This window comes from Mercurialis annua, linkage group LG2, assembly GCF_937616625.2.
Source record: "Mercurialis annua linkage group LG2, ddMerAnnu1.2, whole genome shotgun sequence".
NCBI lineage: Eukaryota > Viridiplantae > Streptophyta > Magnoliopsida > Malpighiales > Euphorbiaceae > Mercurialis > Mercurialis annua.
The window spans coordinates 9,684,437-9,705,989 of record NC_065571.1 but is presented as its reverse complement, the minus strand read 5'-3'; the positions used below and the strand labels follow the sequence as shown (position 1 = coordinate 9,705,989).

At 34.2% G+C, this 21,553-nt stretch overlaps 2 protein-coding genes across 2 annotated transcripts; one reads left to right on the top strand and one right to left on the bottom strand.

The window, feature by feature from the left end:
• Window positions 1-6,551: 6,551 nt before the first annotated feature.
• LOC126668140 (F-box protein At3g62230-like) lies at window positions 6,552-9,138 on the top strand. The gene is made up of 3 exons (XM_050361356.1): window positions 6,552-7,505; window positions 8,062-8,235; window positions 8,836-9,138. The coding sequence occupies exons 1-3, from the start codon at window positions 6,552-6,554 to the stop codon at window positions 9,136-9,138; spliced, it is 1,431 nt and encodes a 476-aa protein (XP_050217313.1).
• A 6,485-nt stretch (window positions 9,139-15,623) lies between these two features.
• On the bottom strand, window positions 15,624-18,639 carry LOC126666704 (uncharacterized). The gene is made up of 2 exons (XM_050359551.2): window positions 16,198-18,639; window positions 15,624-16,118 (listed from the first exon to the last, which is right to left on the bottom strand). Exons 1-2 carry the CDS (start codon window positions 16,690-16,692, stop codon window positions 15,624-15,626), a joined length of 990 nt encoding a protein of 329 aa, XP_050215508.1. The 5' UTR covers window positions 16,693-18,639.
• Window positions 18,640-21,553: the final 2,914 nt, after the last annotated feature.

The window sequence follows — 21,553 nt, the reverse complement described above, 5'->3', positions numbered from 1 at the left end:
TAGGCACCGCCCTTTTTTATACCTAAATACCCTTTTACTTTTTCTTAATTCTAAAACTCACATTCAAATCCTTTCAACTCACATTCAAACACGAATACACTTATATTAATTTTTATCAAAAAAATACACTTATATTAATTTTTATATTAATTTTTTATCAAAAAATACACTTAAATTATTTTTAAGTACAGATATATTAATTTTGTATTAATTTTTTATCAAAAAAATACACTTATATTATTTTTAAGTACAAATATATTAATTTTTATATGAGTTTTTATCAAAAAAATATACTTTTATTATTTTTAAGTATAGATTATAGGCTATTTCGTTTCATTTTAAAAAATGAAAAATAATATTTTTTTTTTCAAAAAATCTCATGGGGACGTCTTGGGAAAACGTCTCTCCAAGGGGGAGACTTCTTTGGAAGACATCTCCCAAGATAGACTTCTTATGAAGACGTCTAGTAAATTTTTTTAGTTTTTAATTAAAAGAGCAGAGAGGTAAAAAAAGAGACGGAACTTAGTAATCTAGGAGCGGTATATAGTAATATCCAATTCATATTCACAAAATTCAAAGAGAGACGACTGAGTGGATTTTTTTTATAACAAAAATGCAATTTATAACTTTTAATTTTATAATTCTTTGTTTTATTTTTTAACAAAAATAAACCATAGAACAAACAAATAAAATAAAAAAATAAAAAGTTATACAATAAATAATTAAATAATGAAAAGGAAAAGGAAACAAATTTGAAGATTGCTTTCTAGATTTGAACACAATACCTCCCTATACGCATAAATAAAATTAAAAGAAGTTTAACATCTAGTATTAATTACCACCACCGGCAAAGTACTAGTGTATTTCGTGTGTCAATAGTTTCGTGTTATTTAGCATTTTTCTTTTATTAAAAGTCTAAATCTAAAGTGAGAAAACTGAAACAGTGAAAGTAAACTAATAGCGTTAAAACAATTGGTTTACGTCAACAATTTTAAGAGGTTAATGCAATTATAACTCACTCAATTGGTATTTGTGTCAGTCTCTAACATTTATCAGTGAATTTTATTCATGTATGGACTATTTTTATTTGTTGTAAATTATTAATGACAGCCTATTATTACCTGGTTTATAGCATATTGCAATTCGTAAAATCAATAGTATTACTAATATCAGTGTTTTACATTTAATTTAACTTAGTAAGGAAGGGAAGTTTAATTACAGTACAATTACGAATAAAATTCTAACAAAAGTAATACTATAAATTTGAGGAAATGACCTGCTGCACGCTCTTTTCCAAAAAAATTGTAAACTTACCCTTTCACATTTTAGATTTTCAAGCGTGCGCTTTTTTTAAATTTCTCTTTTCATTTTTACGCTTTTTTCCACACCGTTCGCTTGTCGTCTTCCTGCTCTTTTCTCTGTATTGTTTTCTTCGCCTAGTCCCTTTTTCTGACTGAATCTTCCTCTTTAAGATATTTGTTCTTGTTTATTCATTCAAAATATTGCTTCAATCTCTATTATAAAGGTAAAAAAAGGATTTGGGTATTTGAATGTCTTTTCTAATTTTTGTTTCTGGGTTTTTGTTATTTGGGTGTTTGAATTTATGGGTTCTTTTCATTTTTCTTACTTAATGTATAAAATCACTAACAAAGACTAGTTTTAATCAATTTTCTAAGTTCATAATTACTACAAATAATGATTTTCTCCTTTTTTGTTTCTGAGTTTTGGTTATTTAGGTATTTAATTTTATGTGCTGTTTTCATGTTTGTTAATCTTCTGTGTTCAATGTTGTAGACACAGATGGACAAGCAGATATGAAATGCATCCAGGCTAGAAAAGGGCGTCAATGTATTATTTTTTCTTTATTTTTTTCTTTCACATAAACTGATTGAAAACAAAGAAAGAAATAGAAAATGCAATCATTTGTATTCTTGTGTTAGAAAGGTGTTTGTACTGTGTTTCTGAGAAGAAACTTTCATCTATTAGTGGTAATTATTTTTGATGCGTGTTTTTTATTGATAAATGCAGGTGTGTTGAAATTGAAATTTTCAATCTTTTTTTGAGAAGTTTGAGAGCATGTCGACGTACCATGATTTTGTGTCTAGCCTTTTAAAGAAAATTCTGAAACGATAGTTATTTGTGTGGACCGTAATGAATTAGTCATTTCTTTTCTTAAGCTTGGCAAATTCGGAGACAAAATTTTATAACTTTGTTGATATTAAATATGTAAACATGAGAAATGATATTATACTTTTTGTAATTTTAGATTAATAATGAATTATGATTCTTATTCTTCATGTTCTTGTATTTATGATTATTTAAGTTCAATACTATACTACTATGAGAATACATGTTGTTAAGATATGTTGATCTATTAAAGATTTACATGAAATTTACTTCAATATTACCATGTTAAATAAAAAAGATTGTTATTGTTGAGCTATTAAAAAAATACTGACGAGATACTGAAAAATTATTGACAAGCTACTGAAAAGATACTAACGAACTATTGAAAATTTTGTATTATATATTTTTAAGCAACACAACAAAATTATATAATAATTGATATAGCTAAAATGATTGTTATGATCATTTTTATTAATATTCCTACATGTTTTCCTATTATGCTCGAACACTCCTTGTTTGACGAATCTCTTCTTATTTTTGAAGTTTTTATGCTTCCATAATATTTTTCTTTTAAAAAATTTCACACTTCGGTTTACCATGTCGCGGATGTACTTTTTCTGTCACATATGATGGTATCTCCGACAGGATTCAAGTGTCAACTTTAAATCATTGATTCGATTTTGATACCTGCAAGCAATGATCATATATAAGAAATATTAAAAGGTACTGACGAGCTACCAATAAGCTACTTAAAAGCTACTCAAAGTAGCCTACGATTTATCTATTAAATTAGTAATGCTTAATGATAAAAAAAAGACAAATATTTTGATAAAAAATACAATGTAATGTCACACCTTCTACTAGATATTTTAATTTATATGATATAATGAACCAGTTTATATTAGAGTAAGCATATTAATGTTGTGTATATATTATTGAAACAAAATACAATATTGAGATGATACCAATTTCTCAAATCAATAACAAACGATCAACAAATCCCAAACGAATGGAGTAACATATAAATAAATAACAAGACATCTCATGGATATATTCATAGTATCAAAGTAAGTTACTATTCTCTTAGGTATTTTATCGAACATGTTACTATAATATATACAAAAGTCCATCTTAATTTTTTTATTATATGACACTAACATTAAAAGAAAATAATTATTAAAAGCTACGAGCTAGCTACTTATAAACTAATTTAAAGCTATTTAAACTAGACCAAAATAATACATTAAGAAACTGCAAGAAAATATAGTAAGAAGACATAAAAACCAGCGGTAAAAAAAAGCAATAGCTAAGCAGTCATACTCAATTGCAATAAGAAAACACAACATAATGTCATTCATCTTCTATTTTTCATATTTTTCTAAATTGGAAGAAGAAACAATATGGTCGGACCTGCAATACCATAACATCACAATAACAACTAAAATGAATTAGATCTAAACTTGTCATATAAAGAAATGAAGTGAAAATCATAACAAAACTGTTGTGCAATGGATCTATTTGTCTACTAAAGTAAAAAAACAGGATAGATATTCAAACTTAAAAAAAAAACCATGGATCTCATTTACTTGTATAAAAACGTGATTTTTGAGAATCAAATATCATAAATTTAAGGAAGTTTGAAAAAGAAAGCATGATTATGGAACTGCATTTTCATTCTATAAACAATACAATTGAATGCAACCATGAATAATAACAATAATTAATGTAACATCAAATTAACAGAAAAAAAATCAGATATGCACAAACAATAAACAGTAGATTGAAATTGCAAACCAAACATTAAACATGAAAAGGCAAAGGTAGCAAAGAAACCCCAACCTCGGCGTTCAAGGAAAATCTTGATGAATCAAGCATGAAGGTAAACCCCATCGGAGGATCAAAACCAAACATCTTTATAAAGGAGACGAAGTCGGGCTAATGTAATTTGATAGTATTTGTCCAGTCCAAATAATATAGGTAAGTATACTAACTTCTCTTGAAACGCCGCTGGCAATGGAATTTCAGCTACTGATCAGAAAATAAAATAATTACAACAGCAACATCAATTATGGAAGAATTAGGTGTAGAAATCGGACAATTTTCTTTATCATTTTGCCACAATTTGATTTTCTTTAATTGTTGGAGGAGGAAAAATATAATTTAGCTCAAAATATGATGTTGAAGAAGAAAATTACTTTGTGTGATGGTCATTGTTGAGACAAAATGATTCAGTTAATTAAAGGTGGAGTATATTAGAAAGAAGAAACTTTGGAAAAGCGTATTTTTGCATACTTTTTGTCTTCAGCGTATAAATGCAGGGAGTTTCACCAAAAGGAGCATTTATGTAAGAAGCCCTATAAATTTGTTAGTATAAACTAAAATTCTAAATCTAATGTGAAAAAATTAAAATAGTAAAAATATAATAATAGAATTAAAACAATACGTCTAGAATTTGAAAAGGTCAAGGCAATTTACAATTCATTCAATTTGTATTTGTGTTAATCTCTAACAGTGATTAGTGAATTTCATAATATGGACTATTTTTTTTTATATGATCATGAGGGTTCCAACTATAAAACGACACATTTAAACTTTCCACATTCAGACTAATCCGCATTCGAGCCGGGTAGGTCCCTTGCGGGAGGCAAAGCTCTGGCCCCAAATTTTAAACGGCTGCATACATGAGTACGGTTCGAATTCGCGAACTCACTTAAACTAGAAGAGCGCCTTACCTACTCATCTACGCCTTGGGGTTAAATATGGACTATTTTTATTTGTTAGAAAAGTGAAGAAGTTTAAGATTACATTAAGGTAAAAATTAATATTGCTGTATAAAAAAAAGAATAATTTCGTTAGACTAGAAAAAAATTCAATACATGAGATAATGATAAATGTTTCATATATAACTTAATTAATATTAATGTTTATTTTAATCTATACTATCTATCTATACTATATATAAAAGCACGAATGGGGGAGGGGGAGACAGACAAATTTACTGAATAATCCTTTTCATTTTACTACTAAATAAAGGGTTTATAGTCATTAACTAATTAGTTATTTAATTAATCACTATTGTAATTAAAGTTTTAATTAGAATAGGTAGTTAAATTATCTCCAATTTAATTTTAATATATAAAAAATAACTAAATTGCCTCCAAATTAGTAGGAATACCTATCTTTTAGTTTGATTGAACTACAAAATTCAAATACTGTATTTGATTAATATAATATTATTTAAATTTCTATCTTATTATTTATAAAGATATTATTAATAAAATTAAGTTAATTATTTAATTAATTAATCAGTATTAAACTAGTTAATTAACCACTTAATCGGAAAGGAACCAAACGCCGTGATAACCTAACAAGCTGCCACATAACATTTTGTATGAGTTTCATGTTGTCTAGACAGTAAAAAATTATATTGATTTTTTAAATTTTTTCAAAATCTTAAAAGAATATTGTTGTTTTGAATAGAATAATCGATTTCTCATATGAAGTAATAGAAAGAGATGAGAAAAAAAGAGAAAAAAAATGGCTATTAGAATTATAAACTTTTTATTTATAATACGACATGACACGTGATATGATAAGATTGAAAAAACTCAATCAGTAAAAGTGACATCAATTGACGATTGAATTAACTTTTTCTTTCTTAAAATAGAATTAATATAACTAGAAAACAAATTAGTTATGGATTTTTCCGTCGTAAATACATTATTTCCGTTGTTTTATTATACTAATTAATATAATTACGTCGCGTGTTATATTATAAATAAAAAGTTTGTAATAATAAAACTTGAAGTGATGAACAATCCTGATGTATTATTGATGATGACCAAGTGCATTACGTTCTTTTAATGTTTTATGGTAAAAAAAGAAGGATAATATACCAAAAAAAGTAAATGACAGAATCCCACAATCTAACCTAGATTTTCTTCTCTTTTATATCACACTTTTTCCTACTCTATCCGTTTGCATTCATTTTAAACCGAACCAAATTAAATTGAATCAAATAAAATTAAATCGGACAAAACTTTAAGCAATTAATTATTATTTTTTGAAACCGAACCACAGTAGTCAGTTCAGTTGACATAATTTTTATTTGATTTAATTTAAAAAATACTATTTTTATCCAAAAACTAATCGAACCGGGAAAATCAAAATTTTAAAATATCAAAATTGAATTTATCGGTTCGATTTGATTATACATTTTGGTTCTATTTTTCACGTTGTCTCTCTTCTTACCATCTTTTCCAAATTCTACCGGACAGTTGCAAACGTTCTGTACTTTCTTTTATTAGAACAGTCACCCACCCTTTCATCAATCGTCACTTCCAAACTAACAACCGCACTTCTCTATAAATCTCACATTTCTCACAAGAAAAACAAGAACACAGAAAATGAAACGTTTCAAAACCATGGCCGACGACAACAACAATAACGTTAACAACACAGACATGTTCAACAGTCTAACTCACTCTTTACTTGTTCTTATCGCAAGTTACTTGCCATTTAAGGAAGCAGTAAGAACAAGCATCCTGTCTAAGCAATGGCTTCACGTTTGGCGCGAAACCACCAACATTGAGTTCAATGAGAATTTCTTTCATAAACCTCAAGAAGCCGATCAGGAAACCCTAATCATCAAACGAAACGTTTTTATCGGTTTCGTTAGGCAGTTTATAGCAAACTACCCACACAAGGGTATTCAAAGATTTGCTCTAACTTGTTCAAATCCTCAAGAATTTCTGCCTGACATGAAGATCTTCGTCGGTTTCGCCCTTTCGCGTAATGTGACCGAGTTAGAATTAGATTTCTCAAACCCTAATTGGAGAGAAGATGGTCATGACCATAGGCGTGAGTCATCAGTTTTTGAATTACCTTTAGAAACTTATCAATTACTTAAGGATAGTATTGTGTCTTTGAAGTTGATTTCGTGTCGTTTTGATGCATCTAGGGTTTCGAATTTTAGTATTCTGAAGAGTGTTTCTTTTGGTTGGATAGGTATAAGTATTGTTTCAATTAAGTCCATGTTGGTAAGTTGTCCTCTGATTGAGAGTTTAAGTTTAAAGAATTGCTGGGGCATAGAGCATTTTGAGATTGCTTTACCGAACTTGAGGCTAAAGAATTTGGTGGTTGATAAGTGTAATTTAATTCAAGATTATTTTCTGATTGAAGGGCCAAAATTAGAATTCTTGAAATATTCAGGGAGAATAGCGCAATTTAACATGTCGAGTTCAAGATATTTGATAGAGGCTGATCTTGATTTTGGGTTACAGACCGAGTTTGATGGAGAATTTGGTTATCTTCTTTATGATTTCTTACAACAAGTTTATGCTGCTAAAGTTTTGACTCTATGCAGTGTTTTTCTTCAGGTAATTCTCATTCAATCTTTTCTTTTGTTAGATGGACTATTTTATTTGATTTAGTAATTTTTTTTTGACACATAATTTAGTAACATTTACATTCATTCATATAAACTAAAGATAAAAGTCTTTAATGTATTTACTTTGTCTTATAATTTAAAGTTTTTATATATTATCTATATTTGTACGTACTTATCGGTTATTTACGTGCGGGTATTATATGCATGTAATGAATGCACATAGTCTTGTGATGTACGACATTTGCGATGTACGTCATTTTAAAATTAGATATATATATTTATGGTATTTTTTTATCGTGTTTGTTATTTTGAAAATTTAAATAAGAGTATCATATAATCTAAAGTCGTTGCGAAGTTTCACAATGATGATAATTTTTCATTTTGCATATACTAAATCCATGATCAACATATGGATACTCTTAACATGTCGAATTTACGATCAAATACGTCAAATAACACGGGCCTTAAGTGTACGGTTTATTCTGTGTAATTATTGTGTCACTAAATGTTTTCATAAATCATGATGTTGTACTGGTTTATTGCAGATAATTCCTCAAGGAGAAGAGCCATTTGGTTCCCAAGACTGTCTACAGGCACATCATTTAATATTGAAAACTGCAATGCACTTCAATGAATACTTTGGCATCAGATTCATGCTTAATAGTTGTCCATTGCTTGAGATCCTTACATTTGATATTGGCCCTGCAACTATTTTTCCTGTAAGTTTCTCGTTTTAATTGCAATTTAAGTTTAGATTGGGATTTATTTAATTACATGTTTCTAGCATGATTTTATATAACACTATTTATTAGGGAAACATGTCTTAATTTAAATTGCAATTCAGTAAATTTTTTGATTTGCATCACCTATATCAAAGTAGCAAATAATTTACATTTACTTTCTTAACTTATTTCTATAATCAGTTAGTTTAATTTGGAAAATCCATTGAATTTAGGATATAGTATCCAAATTATGGATCAGTTTTTCATAAAAATTAACTTAAGATATCTAATTGTATTTTATTTATATTTATTAGACACTTTTTAATTTTTTTGTCTCTGGGTGTAATTACGTCAAAATATAAAATGTTGGACCAGATGTTTGTAAACCTTTATTCATGATAGATTCATCAATAATTGTTGATAGATGAGTTCATTTTTACCTACTTTATATTTTAAAATTGGCATATATTTTTACAATTTCGAATAATACACATGAAAATAAATATATAGTAATCCAAATTCAAAAAGAAAGCAGCAATCAAATTATTATATCATGGGCTAACTGTAATTAATCGTTTGTATTATGGTTTATTTCAGGCTTATATTCCTCCTTTACAATTTAATCCTCAAGAATTTTGGTCCAAGAATTTGATTGTTCAAAAGTGCATCAAGAAAAGCCTAAGAGTGGTAAATGTGAGAGGATTTAAAGGAACATGGAATGAACTATTTGTGTTGAGATATTTAGTTCATTTTGGTGAGAAACTTAGAGAACTTAATCTTTATATCTCTAGTGAAGAAGGTGATAATGGAGAAAACAAAGAGACTTACATGGCAAGAGCTCAGTTTCTTTTGAAGATTAGTAAGCCTCGTCCAGATTTACGTCTATTAACTTTCTTTTAAGTTTTCAATTTTTTTGTTTAAGTGATTTTATCTACATGTTATGATTCTTCAAATTCTATCATGAAAATGTTTTTGTAAACAAATTAATTGTTAATGTAGCATTTGTGTTCAATATGTATGTCTTTTTATATTTTCTTGAGAGTCAGATGCTTAGTAGAGATTGTCAAGACCTGGCCCCTAAAATTAAAATAAATAAATAATTATTATAGACAATGGCGGCGGAACCAAAACTCCAACTTAAAAAGGTCGAATCAGCAGTAATACGCAGCAAATCTGTAAAGTTGCAGTTTTAGAGGCGGTTTTAACCGTCCTTACAGGGACAAAACCGCCCTTATCATATGTAGGGGGCGGTTACCTACTAAAAACCCCCAAAAAATCTATTTTTTTAATGTTTTTCCGGCGAGGAGGATCGGCCGACCCTCCATAATTCCACCACTGTTTATAAGGTTATTCTTATCATATAACACAACCTTTAGCGTCTATTGCAATTTAACCAAATTATTACTCTAGCATTTATCTCATATATTAATACAATCTTTCAAATGTTTTTATTTATTAGCCTACGTTCTGTTTTTGGCCATTAAAATCCAACGTGACTCGCCGGATTGCCTCGTCAGCGCTAGTGACTTTCTTTGTGCGAAGTCGTTTTGGATTATTCTTATCATATAGCACGAATACCATTTCTCTCAACTATTGGCATAACCTTTTAAATATTTTTAAATTTTAACCTAAAACTTGTTTGCGGTTGTTGGAATACAATGTGCACATTTAAAAATAATAAATGCATATTTATAATAAAATAACATATGTAGGGTCATGAATTTCAGTAATAAAAATTTGCTAGGTACTCTGAACAAGCATATGCTTTATAAATACATCACTTTTGTTATAAAAATTATCGAGTACTAAATTAATTTAGTTATTTTACATATTTTTCTTTTTTATTTTTGAGTTTAGAATTTTGATGTGGATTAGAATTCTGATTCCGACATCTTTTTTTGAAATTTTGTTCGATGTTTTGATTGAAATATAATTTTATACTTCTAATTTTATGGTATTGATGTTAAGGTTGTGAATTTCTGACTGTTAGAGTTTGGTGAATTTATAATTGTGATTAGAGTTGTGAGTTTATGGATGTGATGTAATTAGGGTTAGCTCTGATTCTAATGGCCGAAAACAGGCTTTATGCTAAAATTTAAAAAAATTTAAAAGGTTGTGCTAATATTTGAGACAAAATGGTAATTCGTACTATTTGATGTGAATAATCCAAAACGACGTCACATGGAGAAGGCGCGTTGACACTGATTCGGCGAGCCACGTTGGATTCCAATAGTCGGAAATGTAATGTAGGCTAAAATTTAAAAAGATCCAAAAGATTATGCTAATATTTGAGACAAATAGTAATATAGATTTAATTGCAAAAACATTAAAAGTTGTGCTATTTGGTGTAAATAATCTTGTACTATATTCCTTCCATTCCAATAGAGTTGTCCATTTTAAAAATGTTTTTCTGTCCTAAAACTTTTGTCACTTTTAAAAAGTAATTAATTCACACACAATTTTTTTTATTATCTTTATTTAAAATTGATGGATACCGAATCCTACTGTAAGTATAATGGAGCCGAGTTGCAGGAGATCCACTCTCAGGCGACACCGTACTCCCCCTGAAGACGGAAAGATATGAAGGAGATACCGAATCTCTAAGATTCGGTAATACACTAATAAAGACCGAATCCCACATGATCCGCCAAGAGCGCGTCAGGTCCGGGATTCGGATAAACGACTAAATATGGAAACCTTGTCCTATTTGGACACAAACACTACATATGGAAGGATAAGCTCTACTTTAGGAAGATAAGACTATTTAGGAAGACGTTCCTAAATAGGACTCTTATCAGATTAAGGTAGATCTCGACAAATCAGGAGAATCCTTGCGATACGGCCGAATCCCTACAAAGTAGGATTCACCTGCCTAATACAACTCTACTAGGTATATTCGACTACTATAAAAGGAGCACGAGGTATGCCTAGAATCACAATTACATTCATATACTCAAAACGCTGCTCAAAGCTCTAAACTGACTTTAGCATCGGAGAGTTAATCGGACAACCACCGTCCGGTTAGCTTCTACCCTGTTTTGCAGGTTCGCTCACCGGTTCAGAAGGCAGACTCCATCAATTGGCGCCGTCTGTGGGAAAAGCTTAACTAAACTTCAAAAGAAGGAGCTTTTCTGAACTCAAAAACAAATCTCATTGAAGAAGATGACTTCTGAAAGAGTAAACCTGAAAGATCAAACGACACAGAGAAAACGAAAAGCAACAGAACTCTCAACTCCTCCTCCAGTGACTTTTGACGGAGAGGACTTCGGGAGAATAGCCGAAGAGCACAACGAAGCTCTGGTAGTGGCCATGATCATCGAACACTGGAACGTTGAGAGAATCCTAATCGATGAAGGAAGCGCAATAAACCTGATAACAAAAAAGGCCTACGAAAGCCTAGGAGGAGACCTAGCGGAACTAAAGAGAAATGCCACGCCTGTGGTAGGATTTGGGGGCTTGCCAATTAAGCCCAATGGAACAACTACTCTCGACGTCAAGCTAGGAAGGACAAGGAAAAGCGAGGAATTACCTACACGGTTTAGCGTCGTAGAAATCGACCTGCCGTACAACGCGATACTGGGGAGACCTTTCCTCCACGACTCAGCCGCCGTGACGAGCATAAAGGCGCTAACCATGAAGATACCGACGAAACAAGGAATTATCACGATACAAGCAAACCGAGCCGAGGCGAAAAAGTGCTACGAACAAGCAATAAGAGAATCAGGCGAAGCAATGGCAATAGAAGAAATCCTTAATCACGACATCGAAGAAAAAGAAACAGCACCCGAAGGCGAAACAAAGAAACTCCAACTCGACAAGGAGAAAAGAGTAAATCTCGGCGCAAACATGAACCCAAAGATCGAAAGCGAAATCACAGCCATGCTGAAAAACAACGTCAAAACCTTCGCTGCTAACGCATCAGAAATAGTCGGAATAGACCCCCACGTCATTACTCATGATCTAAATGTAGCAGAAGCGGCGAACCCAGTGAAGCAAAAGAAAAGGAAGTTCTCGGAAGAAAAACAGAAAATAATCGCTGAAGAAGTAGAAAAACTGGAGAAAGCAGGATTCATACGAGAAGTCCACTACCCCGAATGGGTAGCTAACGTAGTTATCGTAAAGAAAGCCAACGGAAAAAATAGAATGTGTGTGGATTACACCGATCTAAACAAAGCGTGTCCTAAAGATAGCTACCCTCTCCCCGATATCGACCAACTAGTGGACTCTACTGCTGGACACGCGATGTATAGCCTAGCCGACGCAGCTCAAGGCTACCACCAAATCCAGATGAAGGAGCAAGACCAAGAAAAAACTTCATTCATCACGGAGGGAGGAACTTACTGCTACACGGCAATGCCTTTCGGCTTGAAAAATGCTGGAGCAACGTACCAAAGACTTATGAATTTCATGTTCAAAGACGAGATAGGAAAGCGAGTCCAGGTGTATGTAGACGATCTAATCATCAAGAGCGAGAAGGAAGAAACCCATGCAAAAGATCTTGAAGAAACATTCAGCATACTGAATAAGTTTGGAATGAAGCTGAACCCCGACAAATGCACGTTCGGCGTACAAGGCGGGAAATTCCTGGGATTCATGATATCTCAAAGAGGAATAGAGGCGAACCCCGAGAAGATCAAAGCAATTATGGACATGAAGGCACCAAGAAGCATAAATGAAGTTCAAAAACTCAACGGGCGAATCACAGCACTCGGTAGATTCATGTCTTGCTCAGCAAAAAGATGCTTGCCTTTCTTCAAAGCCCTCAAAGGAACACAAAAATTTGAATGGAATGAAGACTGCGAGAACGCCTTTGAAGAAATAAAGAAATTCCTCGTCACCCCACCATTGCTAAGCAGACCGCTGAAAGGGGAGACACTATACCTATACATCAGCACCACGAACGAGACCATCGGGACAGTGCTGGTAAGGGAAGAAGATAACGAGATGAAGCCAATCTACTACATTAGTCGAGTCCTGAAGGGCGCGGAGACACGATACCCCGAGATCGAAAAAATGGCACTTGCCGTACTGACCACAGCTAAAAAGCTGAGATACTACTTCCAAAGTCACAATGTTGTAGTAAGGACAAATCAACCATTGCGAAAGGCGATCCAACGACCAGAAACCTCCGGAAGATTAGTCCACTGGTCCATCCAACTCAGCGAACACGACATAAGATACGAACCTCGCCCAACTCTGAAAGCACAAGCTTTGGCGGACTTCGTAGCAGAAATAACTCCAACCGAGACCGGCCAACCCAAACCAGCCTTGGTATGGGAACTCCACGTAGATGGAGCATCAAATGAAAAAGGAGCTGGAGCAGGAGCCATCCTCAAAGGACCCGACAAAATCAAGATTGAATATGGAGTAAACATTCAATTCGCCGCCAGCAACAATGTAGCTGAGTATGAAGCCCTAATCGCAGGCCTCGGCCTCGCATTAGAAATAAGAACGGAAATCCTAAAGATCTATAGCGACTCCCAGCTGGTGGTAAATCAAGTCAAGGGAGAATATCAAGCCAAAGAAACAGGGATGATCGAATACCTGAGTCAAGTCAAAACACAGCTTCAACAGCTAGAAGCACAAGGAGGACAATGGGAAATCATTCAAATCCCGAGAGAGGAAAACACCGAAGCCGACGCCATCGCCAAATCAGCGTCAGAACTCGGAGATCTATTCACTAAAATGCAGCTAAAGGAAATTCTCGAGTCACCAAGCACCAGAAAAACAGAGGTCATGGCAATCGAGGAAGCCGACTCCTGGATGACTCCACTGATCAAATATCTAGACTGCGGCGAGTTACCAATAGACAAAGTCGAAGCCATTCGCACCATCAGAAAATCTGCCAACTACTCTTTTCACAATGGAGTTCTTTACCGAACCTCATTAACTCATCCATGGTCTAGGTGTGTCTCGCCTCAGACAGGAGAATCCATCCTAAAGGAAATCCACGAAGGAATATGCGGCGCGCACGAAGGAGCAGTCACCATAGCAAGAAAAACAATACTCCAGGGATACTACTGGCCAACCATCAAAGAAGACGCAAAAGCATTAGTCAAGAAATGTGATAAATGCCAAAGACACGACAACATCAGTCGTGTACCGGCAGTGCCTCAAGGATCAATGGAAAGCCCATGGCCGTTCGCCACTTGGGGGATTGACATAGTTGGACCGTTCGAAACGGGAAAACATCAAGCGAAATTCCTAATCGTCGCAATAGAGCACTTCACAAAATGGGTAGAGGTAGCACCTGTCGCAACCATCACCGCAGCCAAAGTAGAGGAATTCTTCAAGAACGAAGTAATATGCCGATTCGGCATACCCCACACTGTAATAGCAGACAACGGCAAACAATTCAATTGCAAGCGGTTCAAGGCATTTTGCAAAGGACTAATGATCAATTTGAAATTTACTTCGGTGGCGCACCCCCAAACAAACGGAATGACAGAAGTCACCAACCGAACCATAGCACAAGGCATAAAAAAGAGACTTTCTCAGTACAAGGAGAACTGGGTAGAAGAATTATACAGCGTTCTATGGGCATACAGAACAACTCCTAGAAAAGGAACTGGCGAAACACCTTTCAGGCTCGCCTACGGCACTGAAGCAGTAATTCCAGTAGAAATTGGCATACCCAGTATCAGAGTAAACTATCTAGAAGAAGAAACCAATGAGGCTAGAACAAGACTATGTCTAGACCTACTAGAAGAGAGAAGGAATGAAGCGGTAGCCCGAGCCGCTACATACAAGAAGCAAGCCGCAAAATACCATAACAAAAGAATGAATTTTAGAGAATTTCAAAGAGGCGATCTGGTCTTACGAAACGCGGAAGTTGGCAGAGGAAACGCAGGAGTAAAGAAAATGCAAGCTAATTGGGAAGGCCCCTTCATCATAGAAGAAGCTACTGGCAAAGGCGCATATAGACTAAAGACAATAACTGGGTCCATGGTACCCAGATATTGGAATGTAGAACACCTGAGAAAGTATTATCAATAAATTCAGGGCTTGTACTTGTTTCCATTTTTGAAATAAAAAGCGATTCGGCGAAACAAATCTTATAGGCTCGCTCGAGACCTAATACATACAACTTAACAAGAATCGTTTGAATCTTAGTTAAAAAATAATTTAGACTCGTCCGAGTCAAATAAATAAAAGGATCCATTCGGACCTACAAATAAATTACACCAGCAGAAGTTTAGATTAACTTCTCAAAATAACAAACGAGTTTAGATTAACTCTACAAATAAAGAAAGGCAATGGTCAAAAGATCATTATATTAACAGAAGAAAAATTACAAAGGATCCGCCCACGATCCAATACAAAAAAAAAGAGGCGAAAGCAACAAATACTAAAAAGCAAAAAATACAAAAAGGAGAAAATAAAAACTAAGCCTTATTCAAAGCGTCTTGCTTCTGCTTATCAAGCTTCGCCTTCACCTCCTTCGCTAAAGAAGCAGGATCCAACTGATTGACTCCAGAAAGATCGACGCCAGGATTCTGCTCCCGCAGCTTTGCCCCGATCGCCAACCGGTATTGAGTCATGACTTGGGAATAAAAGCTCCCAGAGTCACCCAATCGCCGGCGGAGACGCCCCTCTTCTTTCTTCAGATCATCCCTCTCCTTAGCGAGAGCACCTGAAGAAGATTGTAGAGACTCGACTTCCTCGGACAAAGTTCGAACCCGAGCCTCTAAAGCGGAAATCTCCCGAGTCTTGGTAGATACGGAGGACCTCAGCTGTTGGATCAGACCGGTCGCCTCGCCAGCCTCCTCCTCCATCTTTTGTTTCTCGGAGAGCCAGGATTCGGAATCTCTCTGGAGTTTCTTCAATTGATCCACCGCATCCCTTCGGCGGCGCTCCAAAACAGCGATGGACTGGACCACCTGCGAAAGAAGACAACAAATAAGAAAAACAAAAGAAAAAAGAGAAACAAATCATAATATAAAAAAGAAAGAAGCATACCGAAAAACCGCCGAGACAGGCGAACTCAGCCAAATTATCGCCATGTTCGCGATCAATGGACTCAATGTCCTCTTTTATCATAATATTCTCCATGCAAGCATGAAGAATGGCGACGTTTGAGAGACGAGGCGGATTTTGCGCGTCCGCCCAAGCAGCAAACCGAGGTGCCTCCTCGAAAGACACCCCAGAAGATTTCTTCTTCTTGGGACGCTTGGTAGAAGCCCCAGCCTGGTCCTCAGCAGGACGCTTCTGGCCGGCGGTAGGCAACCCCTTCAGAGAAGGACCTGACTCCTTCGAAGGAAGCAGAGGCGACTCGGAAGTCGCAGCAGGAACTTGATCTCCAGAAGCAGGATCAAGATCCGGATTCACCGAATCAGGCGTCGGATTCGGCACAGCAGTTGTAGAGGGATTAGGAACGCCGCTAGTCACCTCGCCCATATCTACAGTCATATCGACATGAAAATTATCAAGCAAATGTTCAAGAGAAGTCGACATCCTACAAAACAAAACATAACAACAAAGATTAGAAAAATACCTTCTAAAGGAAGATCCGCCAAAAGTATTTCACGGCGACTTAAATACTGCTCTAAAAGAACGCTGTGCTTGGGCTTGTCAAAACGACAATCCGACAGCAAAGACAGGGCGAAGTCCTTCTCCCCATCATCCAGATCAGGTACATTAGTAAGAGAAACCTTACTAGAAGTAAAACTCCGCGAAAAAGAGGAGAAAGAAGAGTGTTGAACCAAGAAAAACTTAGGGGTCCAGCCCTTCAAAGAAGAAGGAAGACTAAAAAGAGACCGATTCGGTCGACCACCAGCAAAAATAAATTCCTCACCCTTTCGGCGGGAGAAAACATAAAAATAATTAAAAAGAGCAAGCGAAGGCTCCTGCATCCGAACCCTGCACGATTCCATAAAAGAACAAAGAAGGCGAATCGCGTTCGGATGCAGTTGGCCCAAAGGAACACCTAAATTATGACAGACCTCTACGATTAAAGACTCTAAGGGAAACCTAAGACCCGCTAAAAGTTGCTCGTGAAAAATTACTATCTTAGAAGGCGAATCCGTGCTATGATTCGCCCGATACGATTTCGCCGGCCTCAAAATAACATACGACCCGGGGAAGCTAAAATCCTCGGCATAACCGAGTATCTGCTCTCTTGACAAGGAGCTCCGCGTATATTCTAGCTCATCACGAGCACCCTTCGCCCCCTCAGTTACTTCTGACATTTTAAAATTTTTAAATGGGGGGGAAACACGGAATGATGAAAAAATTAAAACTCTAAAAGATCAAAAGAAGGGAAAAGAAGGAGAACAAGACGAAGAACAATGCGAAGAACAAGAACAGAAGGAACAAAATCAAAAATGAAGAACTACCAGGAAATTAAAATTAAAGAAAAGGTAAAATACCTCGCAAGCAAATACGCAGGATCAAAAGAAAGGTAAGGAGCAACTTGAAAACGAGGAATCTTGACAGCAGAAGAAGGAAACCCACGAAAAGCTTGAAGAAATTGAAGGTTAGCAGTTGCAGAGAAAGCAAAGGTTGGAAAAGAAAGAAAATGAAAGAAAATGAACTATTATATAGCCTGAACCAAAGAAACTGAAAAGACGAGATCCCATAATACTAATGGCGCACGAAGACACTTGTCGTTCATCCAGTCATAACCCTCTACTGATGGACAACACGTGGCAATACAGAATCTTACTAAAGAAGAAACGTCACCCACAAACATATGAAACGACTCGCCCGGAATACAAAGCGACTCGCCCGCATAAAAGAACTCAGCTCCAAAAGAGCTAAAATCCACTAAGGCATAAATGCCAAACTACTTCAGCTCACTTGCGGGGGGGCTAATGATGGATACCGAATCCTACTGTAAGTATAATGGAGCCGAGTTGCAGGAGATCCACTCTCAGGCGACACCGTACTCCCCCTGAAGACGGAAAGATATGAAGGAGATACCGAATCTCTAAGATTCGGTAATACACTAATAAAGACCGAATCCCACATGATCCGCCAAGAGCGCGTCAGGTCCGGGATTCGGATAAACGACTAAATATGGAAACCTTGTCCTATTTGGACACAAACACTACATATGGAAGGATAAGCTCTACTTTAGGAAGATAAGACTATTTAGGAAGACGTTCCTAAATAGGACTCTTATCAGATTAAGGTAGATCTCGACAAATCAGGAGAATCCTTGCGATACGGCCGAATCCCTACAAAGTAGGATTCACCTGCCTAATACAACTCTACTAGGTATATTCGACTACTATAAAAGGAGCACGAGGTATGCCTAGAATCACAATTACATTCATATACTCAAAACGCTGCTCAAAGCTCTAAACTGACTTTAGCATCGGAGAGTTAATCGGACAACCACCGTCCGGTTAGCTTCTACCCTGTTTTGCAGGTTCGCTCACCGGTTCAGAAGGCAGACTCCATCAAAAATTAACTAAAAAATAAATTAAAAGTAAATTGCAAGTGTTAAATAGAGGCATGACAAGACAAATAAGAAAAAATTTATAATATATAAATAATCATTGTTTCTTTTAAATTGTATGATAAAGGTAAATGTACAATTCTGTTGTAACGAAAGAAGTATACAGTCGACCCTCTAATAGTTAATATTCTATAAATTAATAATTTTATAAATTAATAGAAAATTGAGAGAACCAACTTCGTTCCACGTCGGATATTAATAATTCTATTATTTAATAATTAATAAAATTTAAAATATATTCTACATGAATATTAATTATTAGAGAGATTTTTTTAAAAAATATATAACAATTGATGATTTATTTGAGGTAATATTAATCTTAATTCATAAAGTGGAAGTTAAAATACCATCAAATTATGACTTTCTTATTTTTTTAAGAAATTTTAAAAGAACTTATTAGATAAACAAATTAAAATAAGTAAAGTATCTCTAGTATACAATTATTAAAAATTATTTTACTTTATGAATACAACTTTTTAATAATTATTTTAATTTGACATCACTTAATATTTTTTAAATTGAATATAAAATTATTTCTTTTAAACTGAGTGATTGTAAAGTGTATTTATTTAGTTTTTTTATTTTTTATTAATATTAGGTCTATTATTGTAGATGCTTTAAAATATCTTTTATAATTTATTTTTTATACAAATTTAATAAATTAATAATTCTAATAATTAATAAATTTTTAATCCACCATGTGTATTAATTATCATAGGGTCGACCGTACCTTATCTGCCTATATATATTTACTCACAATTGAATTAAAATATAGTATTATTTAAAAATATATACAATATGTCACATCTTAACAAAGGTGACATAAATGTATGACAAATCAAGACGTGTGGCAACTAGTTATGAATTTATGTCACATTTGTCATAAACATGACATTATAAAAATCACTTCATTGAATAAATATATTTAATAATATTTTATCTAATTTATTGTTTTAAAAAAAATGAACATACTGCAACCCACTTTTGTTTCATTTGCTTAAGAATTGATTATCTCTAAAAGATGGTTTACTTTTGAACAAAGGATCACCTTACCCCTCGAACTTGGCACAAAGTATCAAAAACGTCCAAATTAGCAAAATAGGATCACTTTTACTCCGAACTTGTCACATTTGGTACAAAAACACCCCTCCCCACTCTCACCTGAATGTCACGACCCATTTTCATGAATCGCGACCGGCGCTAGGGTATGGGTAATGTAGTACCGAAACCCGTAGCTAGCCCTTCATTTATCCCATAAACACATAAACCTGTAGAAAACCAATGCTCAGGGGCAACCGAGACTTCAGCCTAAAACTAGCAGTTATAATATTCAACAGTTAATATAACATGCTTAATCAAATCCGAGTCTAAAATAGATATAGCATAAATAATCCGAAATAATTATATAACATGCCAGAGCAATATAACCAGTCGAACCAATCCGACAAAATAAATAATAATAATAAAGACGTCTAGTTACTACTGCGGTCTAAGAATAAAACAGTTCTACAGTTTATTAAAAATAAAAGGAACCTCCGAGGAAAAGTAAATGCGGAGATCACCAGACTCTCTCAGATCATAACCCTGGGAAAAATTGGGAAAACAACGGGGTCAGATATACTGAGATGAGTTCATACCACTATTTACATTTATTAAGTGGAAAACCTTTAAAACGTTTAAAACATTTAATAACGATATTACAGATAATAGTTGGAACCCTAATCCACAATTCTAAATAATAATCATAATCCAATAGGTCTGGTCCCGAGAGCTGAGCTACACCGAGTTACCACTGACCACACTTATACCAGAGTCCCGAGAGCTGAGCTACACCGAGTTACTATACCTGGTCCCGAGAGCTATGCTCACACCGAGTTACCACATTTCCATATATACCTTACCCAGATCAATACCGGTGCGCACGCAGTCCTAATGATGCCCATTAGGTAGCATGTTCCAACTAGAAGCCATAATATAAAAACAGTTCGAAATATACGTACAGTATATATATTTAATATTAAAATAACAATTTACTTAATAAAGCGGTAAATAGTAAATATAAACTCACTGCTTGCTAATCCGCGTGAAATACCGGCAAGCAACTAACTCTGGTTCGCCTCTGAAGCACGAACAGTAGACGAGTCTAGACAAATAAAAGAATTATTAAAATCAGACCCTAACTCTAAAGAGTACTAGACACCACATAAGACTAGCACAATAAACACGTCGTAAATAAACAATCCAGAACAACACAAATATATCCAAAAGGTAATAAAGCCCAATTAATATAAGTCTATTGAGTTCTCGTTTAAAATCCAATTTATATATATTATTTAATAATTTTAAATAATAAATAATTTCCAAATAATGGGTTAGCCGAGTTACCAATAACTACCAAGCTAACCTCACTTGTCGGGTGACCCAAGTCTAACCCGATTCAAAACGTTTATCAAATATAAACCCGAGTTTATATTTATAAAATAATTCCATAAAAAAAATAACCATTTTAAAAGCGGAACTCAATAACTTCAATTCAAAGTAACCCAAGTTACAAATCAAAACTTAATTAAATAAGTCAAATAAAAGTTTAGGGACTAAATTGCACTTTAGCCAATTAGGGACTAAACTGTACTTTTGCCATTTAGGGACTAAATTGTAATTTAGCTAATTTGATATCCAAATACAATTTAATAGCTCTTGTTTTATAATTAAAACAAAATATAAAGTTATTAACCAAAAACTTATTTAAATAAGTTATAAAACTCGTTTAGGGACTAAATTGTAATTTAACCATTTTCGTGTTAAATTGACATACGAATATAATACAATTACCCGAGTAATTATGTTTAACTT

Excerpts from the sequence above, each read along its gene's own strand:
- LOC126668140 (XM_050361356.1), top strand. The coding sequence starts at position 6,552 with ATGGCCGACGACAACAACAATAACGTTAACAACACAGACATGTTCAAC. Across the intron at positions 7,506-8,061 it reads TATGCAGTGTTTTTCTTCAG|ATAATTCCTCAAGGAGAAGA; the intron begins GTAATTCTCATT and ends GGTTTATTGCAG. Across the intron at positions 8,236-8,835 it reads GCCCTGCAACTATTTTTCCT|GCTTATATTCCTCCTTTACA; the intron begins GTAAGTTTCTCG and ends GGTTTATTTCAG.
- LOC126666704 (XM_050359551.2), bottom strand. The coding sequence starts at position 16,692 with ATGTCGACTTCTCTTGAACATTTGCTTGATAATTTTCATGTCGATATG. Across the intron at positions 16,119-16,197 it reads CCTGTCTCGGCGGTTTTTCG|GTGGTCCAGTCCATCGCTGT; the intron begins GTATGCTTCTTT and ends CTTCTTTCGCAG.